This window comes from Cariama cristata, unplaced genomic scaffold, assembly GCF_000690535.1.
Source record: "Cariama cristata isolate BGI_N322 unplaced genomic scaffold, ASM69053v1 scaffold25876, whole genome shotgun sequence".
NCBI lineage: Eukaryota > Metazoa > Chordata > Aves > Cariamiformes > Cariamidae > Cariama > Cariama cristata.
In genome coordinates, this window is record NW_009624195.1 from 1 (window position 1) to 12,144 (window position 12,144).

Below are 12,144 nucleotides of genomic sequence, written 5' to 3' on the forward strand. Positions count from 1 at the left end.
AAAGCGAGTTTCAGCGCCTCCCTTACACTGAAGCCACTGCACGCACGTTTAACAGTTTTGCTTCTGTTCCAGCTGCTTTTAGGCATGAAGCGCTTGGACAAACGCTGCAGGCACAGCTTTCACGGGGATGCGATGGTCACGTCCACAGTGGGCTCGAGTTCCACCTAAGAAGCCCTCTGCTCTTTAAAAAGGCTTGAAAGAAAGTTAACTTGCTAGATTTTTAGTACTCTTGGGGCAAAAAAAGAAACTAGCAAAATACCCATGGAAAGTAAAATACATGATCGTGCCAGACAAGGATTTATATACTGCGGAAACATTACTTAACCTCAGCTTTCCCTCCTCCCCCCCTTTTTTTTTTAACATGCATACAAAACATAATGCTGGCAGTTCAAAGTAGCTGAAAAAAAAAAAAATCAAGGAAAATCGACCTGTTTGGTTGAAGATGAGAATAGTACCTGTTAAGATATTGATGGATAGCGTTTCAGCAATGACCTGCAGGAAGTTTTACCTTAACGTACTCTTATTTTCTTGAGACCACCTGCCTTTCCCCTTCCTAGCTAGATTTTAGTAATATAATTTTATATCTTGTTCTTCTAGCAAATAAAAGCTACGGTTACTGGCAGGGAATGAGACTGCTTTATGCACATGCTGGAAGGATGGAAACAAGATGGGAAGGCAGGAAGGCTTCCACATGTGCTTTCACTCCCCCGTTGTGTATGTCTCCAAAAGCTGGAGCAAGTACCAAAAAGCACTGCTGGCCTGGCTTCAGCAACACTTACCTCACTATAAAATCCGAGCAGTCGTTTACAAGCTTTCTTACAGCCCACGTGGCCCTTGCACATTCCATCCATTTGGGAAGTCAGCATCTGCCTGCGGCCCTGAGCTCAGCATGGAGGCCTGAAAGGCTGGGTGACCTCAGAGAAATGTGTAACACACGTGGGAAATTTGTGTGAGAAAATATTAAAATGTTTTGCAGTGATTTACAGCTTTATTACAAATCTGTCATCATTCTAAAAAAGAAGTCTTCAAAAATGGGGTGGTATTAGAGCACGCAGTCAATCAGGTTCTAAATTCAGATGGGGCTTCCTCCTAATGCAATAAACTGACTTGATCATTTGAACGTAACATTTTTCCTTAAGTGTACATGGCAGTAGATGTATTAAGTACCACAGGCATCATTGAATGGTTTGGTTGGAAGGGACCTTCAAGACCATCCAGTTCCAACCCCCCCGCCGTGGGCAGGGACACCTCCCACCAGACCAGGTTGCTCACAGCCCCATCCAACCTGGCCTTGAACACTCCCAGGGATGGGGCAGCCACAGCTTCTCTGGGCAACCTGTACCACTGCCTCACCACCCTCACCAGGAAGAATTTCTTCAAAATATCTAATCTAAATCTTCCCTCTTCCAGTTTAAAGGCATTGCCCCTTGTCCTATCACTCCCTGCCCTTGTAAAAAGCCCCTCCCCAGCTTTCTTGTCAGCCCCTTTAGGTACTGGAAGGCAGCTCTAAGGTTTCCCCAGAGCCTTCTCTTTTATCATTGTTTGTGATTAAAAAGCTAAAAGCATTCATATATTAACGTGAGACTGGAGTGTGAATTATGTTCTGCATTTAAGTGTTTTAAATCATATTGGGTGGCATATATAATCTAAATTTTCTTGACACATTTTTAGGCTGACAGGAACGCCGCAGCATTCAAAGTCAGGACATTGCCTATGTGTTGGGTTACACTGCTATAAGAGATGGGTTCAATCAAAATTATTTACGGACATAAATGAATTCAAGAGTTCTTGTCATCTTCATTATTTATATAGGAAAACACTTAAATGCAAAATTCAAGGAAACAACATGTTAAGCTAGGTATATTTATCTTTTTAGGCAAACTGACCTCAAAGTCTATGGTACAGTTTTGAAAACCAAGTGCACTGCACTAGACAGCACTGGAACCACCAGAGATACAAAAGTCTGGCCCACGCTATAGTTATCAGCATTGCAGGGAATTCAGACAGAAGTGACGTGGTTGTAATCCCCTTTCGATTCAAAAAGGTTTAGAGCAGACCAGTCTCCTTACCGATTACCCCCAAACCTTCAGATCACTGTCTTTCCAAAGCAACGCTCTGCTGAACAGTCACCCTACTACAGCCTTTGAAAATGACGGCTCCACACTGGGATGTCTGTAGCTTCTTCTTCAGAAAGTCCCAGAGGCCTTGCACAGTGTTTACACCCAGCTGATGCGGCAGCACGTACAGCTTCCACTCCCAGTTTTGCCACTGTTGCCTGACTACATCCTGCACAAGCTACAGCATCCCCGAGAAACTACCTCCACCGAGCTCTCACAATTGTGAATCCAATTCCTTTATTGTCCCATGTCACCACAGCTACTGCATTGCCAGGCATTTTCTTTAGCTAATAAATTCGAAAGTAAAAACGGTAGTGACATGCCATAAAAAGAAAAAGAGCCAATGATGCATATAATTTTTATACAGTACAACAGATCATTATTATTTCATCCCTTTCCTAACCCTTACACTTCACACAATAACCACTCAGCAAGCATGCCAGAATCTGAAAGCAACAAAACACTTCAGACACAACGGACATGGGAGAGAAGCAGGGAGGCAGCTTTAAAAAAAAAAAAAAAAAAAAGCATTTTGGTTGAACAATGCAAGTCCTGTCCAAAGATCCAGCCCGCCATACACACTGTACAGCCTGTCCTCTGATTGTGCTCTCAGCGAACAGCCCTCTCCGCGCAGTCCCAGCTCCCTTCCCAGCCCTCCTACCAGTGCCACCGGGCTACAGGGTTCTCCTGCGTCAGCTCCTTCCTGACTCTCACTGCTCCCGTGAACAGCCAGTGTCTTCTGCCTCTTGTTTCCACCTCCGGCAGCTGAGGCTGGATCCATCCACACAGCTGATTCTCCTTCCTCGAGTACCACACCACAGCTGCAAAGGTTGTGAAACATTCTGTCCTCCGTTCCTTCTGTTCACACCAGAAGAAACTGTCTGGATTATAATTGTTTCACCCTGAGAAATGACATTTCTTAGGACAACTACTTAGCCATCACCTTCCTGAAACAGGGTTAAGTAGGTTTAACAAAGAACAAGCACTGTGAAAGGGTTTAATATAAGAATTTGAAATACACCTTTTGTAAAACTTTCAAACTTACAGTTTGTTTGGCTTGAACATACCCCCCCCCCCCCCCAAGTTAGACTTAAGAAGGAGCTTTATAGAAACTTCAGAACTAATTTGTATTTAACAACAGATACTATCCAGCTACTGTAAATGCACTTAGGACTCTTACAGTCTGCTCTTTGCACAAACCATAGGAAAGCTGGGTTAAGGTTTGTTTGGAAAGGTTGTACGTGCCAAGCGGAAGGGCATGCAACTTTTGAAACGTAATGACTCAAGCAGCGTTGCAAGTATGAAGAACTAGGTATGATTCTTCACTGTTAGATTACATCTTTTAAAGTTGTGCACAAGCTATTACTAAATTGGCACAGCCATGTTTTATTTTGCTGAGCTACCATTAAGACAACCAGAAGGGCATACACAAACCGTGGTTCTTTCTGCTGCCCATCAGAATGATAGACAAGTCAAACTGGACATCTTTTGGAGCTACCATACCATAGGCAGTCTGCAGGTGGTACATCAAATGCATTAGAAACTTTATACAGGGATTTTGTAGCTGATTGGTTGCCCTTAAACTAAAGGCCGCTGAGATTATTTTTTTTTTCTTCATACATTACCGTGAGAACTTTTGGGGCAGCACTCATCCTTCTCTTCAACGAGCTCTTGAGCCATGACTCATTTGGCAATACTTCCATCTTCATAAAAACAATAGCTACTGTATCCTTAAGAGACCAACTAATAATCACACATTGTTCTGTGCCGATACACGATTACTAAACCCACACAGATTATTTATGTCTGATGTCTTTCACTCCAAGGCTTCCCTGAACACAAACTGTACCAGGGGAAGCCAATGAAAACCCAGTCAGCATTGTCTTGCTGACTCCTGATTAAGAATTAACGTGCTCATTACTGATCAGTCATTACTAATGACAGGTTTATAGACAATTGTTTCCAGCTCCCTCAGCTTCTCACAGCAAGACGACACGGGCAGCAGCCTCTCCCTGCACACCTTGCCCTGCAGGCAAGATGGGGCAGGACCCCACAGCCTCCCCCCCAGCTTCTATGCTGGCTGGCAGGACATGGTGGAGAAAGAGCAGCAGGGTTATAGCCTGGGGGTGACCAATCCCCCCCCCCTCACTCCCGGCCCCCGCCCCCCAGCCTGGGGCCGTCCCACTGCCCTGCCCTACCCCCAGGCTGCCTCTGCTGCCACCCAGCTCCACCTTCAGGTGCTGGGATCTTTCCAGATCAAGCATTTGAAATGCAATAACCAGCATTTGACAGGAGAAAGCAAATTTAGTGCTCTCCGTGTCACTGCTTCCTCCACTTGTGATTTTTGCTTGGATGACTTGCTTTGGTTGCCATGATAATTATGTATTTCAGTCCTATCCTGCAACAGTATTCAACATTTACGCTACTACATGGAGAGCACTTAATCCAGGTTTTTAATAAGGAAACTTCTGGCTGTGCAATAAATAAACTGGAAGTTCCGAGGAATAGTTTGCTATATCAGTTCTGCAGTTTATTTTTTCATTATATAGTCCAAATATCACACATTCTAGCTATAAACTTAGCTGCAGAAAGTGAAAATGTATTTTCAAACATTATAGATTTTTAGTATCAGAATACACCAGTTGGATGAATACAAATCAGTAAGTAATCACTTATTGACATGAACATTAATAAAGCCCACTGATTAAGTTTTCCTATTAATGGTATATCACTGCTATTTTCATTTTCATCTCTAATTCCATTTTGTACTGATAGTAAGGAATCTCTAGACACAAGTGATTCTGTTCCAGCCTTACTAGCCCCCCTCCAAAACTGCTCATACCATAGCTCTAAGAGCCACTCCCTCCCCCTTTAAGACAGCCTGTACAGCCTCAAGAAGCAACTATGGTCTCTAGAAAGACACCTACTGCGCTGAGAAAGTGTAAGGCATCTGCTTCCTCATCCCAACTCCATGTCAGAGATCTGTTATGGAGGGAGTGAGAGAAAGGCTAGCATTGATTTCATTAAGAATAAATTCAGGTAAACAAGGTCAGGCACCTCTACATTAGGGTAACAACAAATTAGCCTGTATCATCCGGGCTGGAACACCCACAAATCAGATTTTGGGCTACACAGTCAGCTGTGAGCTGGCTAATGGAGACTGTTGGGAAGTGTACCCTAGCATAGATTTAACACCAGAGTGGACAGGAGGAGACTGCTCTGGCTAAATGCCCTACCAGGGGACAGGATAATCCACGGCCATGTTACCACTTGCACAGGTCCATACACATAAGCTTACCAGGTTTGAACAGTTTTGTTACTAACAAACTGGCCATGAGGACCATCGGCATCTGAAGGCAAAAGCGCTAAATAAACTGGGGTCTCAGCCCCTTCATCTGGCGATTTAGTGGCTTTAGGACCTGCCATGTCTGTTCTCACCCATCCAGGACAGCAGGCATTGAGAAGGATGTGGTCACCTTTTCTCTTCTCATTTAACATCCGGGCTTGAATCCTGGACAAGACTGTGACACCGATTTTGGATACCCCATAGGCAGTATTTGGCCAACCCTCTTTCTCATGCACGCTTTTCTTGGTATCTTCCACAAATTTGGTCATGAGTTCCACTAACTCCTCCTCAGTGATCGTGTCGCTGCGAAACTTTTTCTGTAGTTCTTGGCTGCAGTTTCCCAGAGCGGAGCTACTTACCATACTAGAGACATTCACCACTCTACCTGATAAAAGAATAAAAACTGATTACTTTCACATGTATTAAACAAGCCCAGACACTGAAGTGGGCTTGCTCTACAGTTATGTATTCACTACTTAAGTGAATACCTGTAAAATATTTTGTGGGAAGATCACAGTTAACTCAGTGTCAAGTGTTTCTAGTGAATTCCATTACAGAGGGTAATTTAAGGTGTGAACTCCAAGTATGCTTAAGGAAATGGCCTGTTACAATCTGTAGGCCTACTCCTAGTAGTCAGTGGTTTTATCAGTAATGGCAACCAGACTTCACTCTCAAAGTTCTGGAAAACATTCTCACTTCTGCAACAGCTCAAGTAAAGTGCTGTGAGAATGTACCTCAAAACCCAGAATAATACAGAATTCAACAAAAACAATCTAATTCTTAATGCAGTGAGACCATCAGCTTTTTTACGGATTAGCTGAAGACTGACAAATCCCAGCACTCAAAACCACAGTAAGCTATTTATCTCCCAGCATTTCAGTACCGACGAATGAGTCAGCTGAATCAGTAATTCACTCACCTTCTCCAAAATTATGTTACACTGTTTCCCTCTTTCTTGCTAGTTCACAGCCATTCAGGCCATGAACTAGGGAAAAAAACATGAGGATTTAGATCTTAAAAGCCACAGAAATTAATCCTTTCTTTTAATGACTTCATTAACACACTTGGTCTTCATCCTTAGAAGGGCTAGATTCCAATTTCGGCACTGTTCGTTTACTCTCTCCCCTAAATTCAGTTACTCTGTCCTTTCCTTCCTCCCTACGGACTAACAGTTGCCAACTTCTCTCCTCTACTTGACTTCTCTTAAAAACCGAGATGTATTTAAATATTAGTATAGACTACATGTCATTTATAGCAGGAAGCACTTATCCAAATAGCCATGAAAACCACAAGTCTCGAAGAGACCCCTTAGATTTGGTGTGGGTATTAGATCCGAATACTCCCCTTTCAGATCAGCTATGATATGTCACTAGGGTTCTAGGGCACTTCCAGTGCTCCAGGTTTCAAGAACAGAAGCATTCTGTGCAGGACAGTCATCCAACACGTAGAGATTATTTGCATATTGCTAACACCTCTCTATTATCAATGCATCTATCTTCTTTGACCCCAGTCCATTCTATTTAACATTTGTGGTAAAGTGTTTTCTTCCAGTTCTTCCCAACATCACCAAATCACAATAACTTAATGTACATCTTCAACTGCCATTTATAACTACATCACTAGACACTTGCAAATACAGCAAAGGCTGTCATCTAGATAGAGACAGACTAACAGCCTACTGAGGTGGTTTCTTCAGCAGTAGCAAGAACAGGCATGTCACATCAAACTCAGCTGATACCTAAAAATAGTGTATTTCCTTACCCTAGTTGTATCATCAAAATATCCTTTCTGGAGCAAGAACAATTTATGTAGGCAGATGCCATGGACAGAACATGAGGACATTCTCTATGTCTTTTTGAGGGCACCACAAGAATTCCACTTCAATCCATAACAGAAGAATGTGACCAGCTTGAAAGTAGATTTAAATATACACAGCAGAGGCATTTTGGAAGTCAAGAAAGGCCATCTGTTCTCTTACCTAGCATACAGCAACGTACACTCCTCTTGCTATGGGGCTGTGTGCATCTGAGCTTGGACAGGATTCTCCCATTTAATGAGGACCAAAATTCATATAAAACTATTTCTCTACTTGTTACGTTACACTTACCATAAGGCTTCATAAGAGGCAGTAATTCTGTGCAAACATTCCTGGTTCCAAAAAAGTTTGTCTTCAGTGTAACCTCTGCTTGGATTACAAATGGAGTTGTGTCATGAACTTTTCATAAGAGGTGGTAGCGAGGAAGGGAGATAAGGGGAAAAAAAAAAAAAAAAATCAATCAGAATTGTACTACTGTTTGAAAGGAAGTTACCAAACTACCAAACCCAAGTAGTTTATCTTAGTTCTTTTTGGTGTTTTTTTTTTTTTTAAATTGGGAAACAGACATATGATCAGTTAAAATATGTAAGAAGAAAATAAAGCAACATCATTAACACTCACATTATTATGAGTGTTATTAATGAAAAGACCTAGCTCTGCAATACTGTATTAATAATGAACTAATTATGTTTTCACCTCTGCTTAGCTGAAGGCTTTGGCTTTGCCCCAGGAGAGCCAGCTGTATCACTCTACAGAGTCATTTGCCAACCCTCAGGCCATTCATCTTCTGCCTTTTTTATGGACCAAAGAAAAACTGCTCTCACAGGATGTGCTGCCCAGCCTGCCCACTGGCCTGCCTGTACCTACTCACACCCAGCGCACAGTCTGCGCTGGCACTACCACAGGTAAACTTTGCTCTCTCCTCCGAAATGCACAGCACAGCACTTTGCCACCATCCTGACATACCAAGGAAGGGGAGGGAGCAGAAGGGAAGATCCTGAATCTAGTATGCTGCCACTGTAGGTCCAAAAGTTAAGACCTCCTGAACTGACAGATCTGTGCTAACACACGCAAAAGAGTGGGAATTAGCAGCTAGGAGAGGGAGCTGACTTAAGTAAGCACAATCAGGCCATGGAACCGCACTGTAAGGGTACGATTCCATCAGCCAGAACTGACCGCTTGCCACCACCAGAAGTGGGGTAGCATGTGCCATCAGCTGACAATTTGGCTCAGCAATAAGCCATATGTTTTGTATCCTCCACTTTGAGGGGGAAGTAAGAATTAAAGTAACAGCGTTCCTCCTCTTCTGCTACAGGCTCTATATCTGCAGTGATGAAGGCCACCTACTCCTTCACTTGTCTCCATAGCCCAGACCTACGTTAACGCAAAAGTGAAGCAGTAACAGGTCATTTAGTATTTAATGTAGTTGTGTTTTTACTGCAAAACACAGCTTTAATGACTCATTTATACCCTCAAGCAATGGGCACCGATGGCATCAAGTTTTGCAAATCACTTGCAATAGGTCATGATCTGGCTTCATGTCTCAGACTTAAATGCAAGCAAGAGTTACGACAGCGGAAGAAACTAACAACCTACACAACTCCAAACTCCTGTTTCCATACCTACCTTGCAATAGAGAAGCCTCCCTACACTCCAAAACCCACTCATTCATCTAACAAGATATATTGCTTGTAACCTCTAATAGATACACACTCCCTTGGTGTAAAAAGCATTACTACAACAGCTGTTCTCACAGGAGCTCATCCAGAAGGCAACCCACAGGTACATAATCATTTCATACAGGAACAGTTTTTGCTGGACTACCTGTAGTGCAGCACAAAACCAGAACAACACATTAAATTTAATGGCAAATCTAATATTTGACAGACAGCAATAACACCGAATACTACAGTAAAGGAAAGCATAAATTCTGGGATGGTAGCAGAAACCTGGCTAGGCAAGAAGCAAGCTTGGGTAGAAATGCCAATCTCAGAAGCAAGAATTAAAACCAAAATATGAGATAAGCATCACAGCAAGTTCTTATGCAGGTGTTAAACCCTCTAGCATCTGTGTTAGATACTTAAACAAGAACAGTTACAACTGGCTCCTTTATCACATTTCTTAATTGTATGACCTCCCGCTGACTAACTGTAAGTTGTCAGCTTGAAGAAAGGCTAGGCTAAATATCTGGAAGCAACTTCTGAATAGAAAAAAAATCTGTGACGTAGTAAAGGAAGTAACAGAACCTCCACTGCTCATGCTGTTTTACCTATTTATCTATCTGTTCAGTGGCTATACAATAGTAAGTCTAAGATATCTCTCACAGATGAGCTCTAGCAAATCTTGCCACAGCAATTTGAGGAGTTTTTATTTCACCTGTCCAGATATCCACCTTGATGGAGGCTACAGCCGCTGCACTGTCAGCAACAGGAAATGCATGCTGCACTTCAGCTGCTGTAGTTGCAGCCCAGTCTTGCTCAAACTGACTGTCACTAGTAGGCTGAGCTAAGGCCCTGCTTATGAATTGAAGCAACGCTGGTCTGAGCACTGGCAGGCTTTATAGATGATATGCATGGACAGGGAGAGGATCTTTTAACTGCTGCTGCGAGGTTTTAGCACCTCTCTATCTTGAGCACATCCTGAAGCTCAGACAGTTACATTAACTGCTGGCTCTTAAGCTGATCTTGAACACAAGCAATCTTCCTGCAAAGTACCATGCAAAATATACAGTCACTGGAATTCAGAACACCACTGCTGCACTCCCACTATATGAGAAGCTCCATCTTCAGCAGCAGGTGAGGTTTTGTCCGTACTACCTGACAGGCCTCATAAACCCATGATGTGAGCAGATGAGTCAGCACAACACTGTGCTTGAACAGTCACATGTCCTAACTGGAGATCAGGCAAAGAGTAAAGTAAACAACACCAAACAGAAAACATGGAAAGAACAAGTTTGTACTGGCAGGGAAACGAAGCAGGACTCATGCTTGTGATTTGCTCTATCTGGAGCTAACAGGATTCTCAATTTGTTTTTATAAACACCTACAAGGAGAATGCATTCTTCTACCTTACAAATGCTGTGTCTTCCTCACTTTCCCAGCCTTCCTGTCCACTAGAAGATGAAAGGGTTAAATTCTTGCTCACGACAGCAAGATTTAGGTTAACTGTTCTATAGGTTACTGAATGGCCTGAGAAAGTTAAAGATAAGTTAGGATGACAAAATCAGCCAGGGCCAAAGGTTCTTTTTTATCAGCTGGAATCCTTGAACAGGTAACACACAGAACAAAGTATGAGGCCTGCAGAAGAGAGAAAACACAGATCCCCAAGGAACATGGCTGATTTTCACACAGATGATGGGCCCTCACGGGCACCGAGGCAATAAACCCAACTATGCTCATGTGGACTGTGTGCCTGAAGTATTTTCATGCTCGGCATGTGATGCAAATACAACACTCCTGGGAAGCACCTTTACATGCACAGTTAGCCCCACAGATGCTAGAGGAAAAGCCATTTTACGTTGCCCTCTCATCATGCATAACAAGGTAGGCAGCTTGCCCAGCCAAAAAAGCAGCACGCCATTAGCACAGAAGTCCCATATAAGAAGCTTTGTAAAGTCCCTGATGCACCTACTATCCTTCTCCACCTAGCTTTGTAGCATGTAGGACTATCCCAGACAGTCCACTTCCTACCTTTGAAAGCGATCCCTGCATTGTTAACCAGCACGTTCAGCCCTCCATATTTCTCCTTTAGGAAGTCACGAAGAGCTCTGATGCTTTGCAGATCATCAATATCCAGCTGATGGAAAAGTGCACGCAACCCTTCCTCCTGGAGCTTTGCCACTGCTTCCTGGCCACGGCCAGGGTCTCGGGCTGTCAGGTACACGTCCCCTGGAAACTGCTTGCACAGAGCCTGCACAATTGCGAATCCGATCCCTTTGTTGGACCCGGTCACCACAGCCACTGGCACGCTGCACATTGTTGTCTCTGAACGTATGCCAAAGCAACAGTAACTGCAAACGGCAAAGAAGAAAACTTCACCCTCAGATGGACAAAGATGGCTATCTGAAAATGGATTAAAGTGTTTTTTTCTTTAAAATCCTATTTAGAATTCCACTTTGAATTATGTAAAACTACATTACAGTGCACATTAACTGTAACTTACTAAAGCAGCATGAGGTATTGGCAGAGAAATACACATTTGGTGTTAATGTTTTGAAGAAAGCCAAACCAGTGATTGAGTAAGAAAAAAAAGTCAATGACTAATCTTTAGCACTAAATTAACTTTTGATAGGAGTAAGCTGTTCTGCACATACACCTCCCAGGAATACCATTTCCTTCTTTTGAGGACATTCAACTGGTTCAGTTCAAGCACTGATGTGGTCAAAGTCGAAAAAGTCAGGCTCAAAAAGAGGGGTGGAGTGGTTTGATCTTCAAGTATCAGGCAGCAGAATCAATTCTAGCATTTTCAGAGGGAAACACTGGGCCATAGATTGACTACAGACAATGCTTCTTACGTTTAACACACCATTCAACTCTAAATACAAAGCCCGTTTGCCTTTTTTTTTTTCCACAAACATAGCACATTCAAAGAAGATGCATTTCCCCCCATAAAAGCAAGTTTAAAAAGCTGTTTCGCTCACTGTTAGCTTAATTGCCACCTCCTTTCCAAGTTATTTTGTAACTAACCACAAGCAGCTACCTAGCAAGGATGAAATCCTAACCAGCTCCTAAAGCCTGCCCAGCTCCTGACCGACTTCACCAGGGCCAGCAGCCACCCTCCGGCTCACCACCAAGGCCCCACCGCGCTCCAAACCTGCACGCTTCACTCACTACCACCGCCTCAGCACAGGTTTTTCTTCCTGACAG

General features: G+C 43.1%; 1 protein-coding gene across 1 annotated transcript; it reads right to left on the bottom strand.

Moving 5' to 3' along the window:
* Window positions 1-5,293: 5,293 nt before the first annotated feature.
* LOC104155838 (carbonyl reductase [NADPH] 1-like) lies at window positions 5,294-11,287 on the bottom strand. Its single transcript, XM_009703091.1, has 3 exons — window positions 10,969-11,287; window positions 7,571-7,678; window positions 5,294-5,848 (listed from the first exon to the last, which is right to left on the bottom strand). Exons 1-3 carry the CDS (start codon window positions 11,252-11,254, stop codon window positions 5,412-5,414), a joined length of 831 nt encoding a protein of 276 aa, XP_009701393.1. The 5' UTR covers window positions 11,255-11,287; the 3' UTR covers window positions 5,294-5,411.
* Between the last annotated feature and the right edge of the window lie 857 nt (window positions 11,288-12,144).

Bases quoted from the DNA above. Each gene is read 5' to 3' on its own strand.
- LOC104155838 (XM_009703091.1), bottom strand. From the start codon at position 11,254: ATGTGCAGCGTGCCAGTGGCTGTGGTGACCGGGTCCAACAAAGGGATC. The intron at 7,679-10,968 runs GTAGGAAGTGGA...TCTTATGAAAAG, and splicing joins TGCAGGGATCGCTTTCAAAG to TTCATGACACAACTCCATTT. The intron at 5,849-7,570 runs GTAAGTGTAACG...TTCTTTTATCAG, and splicing joins GCCTCTTATGAAGCCTTATG to GTAGAGTGGTGAATGTCTCT.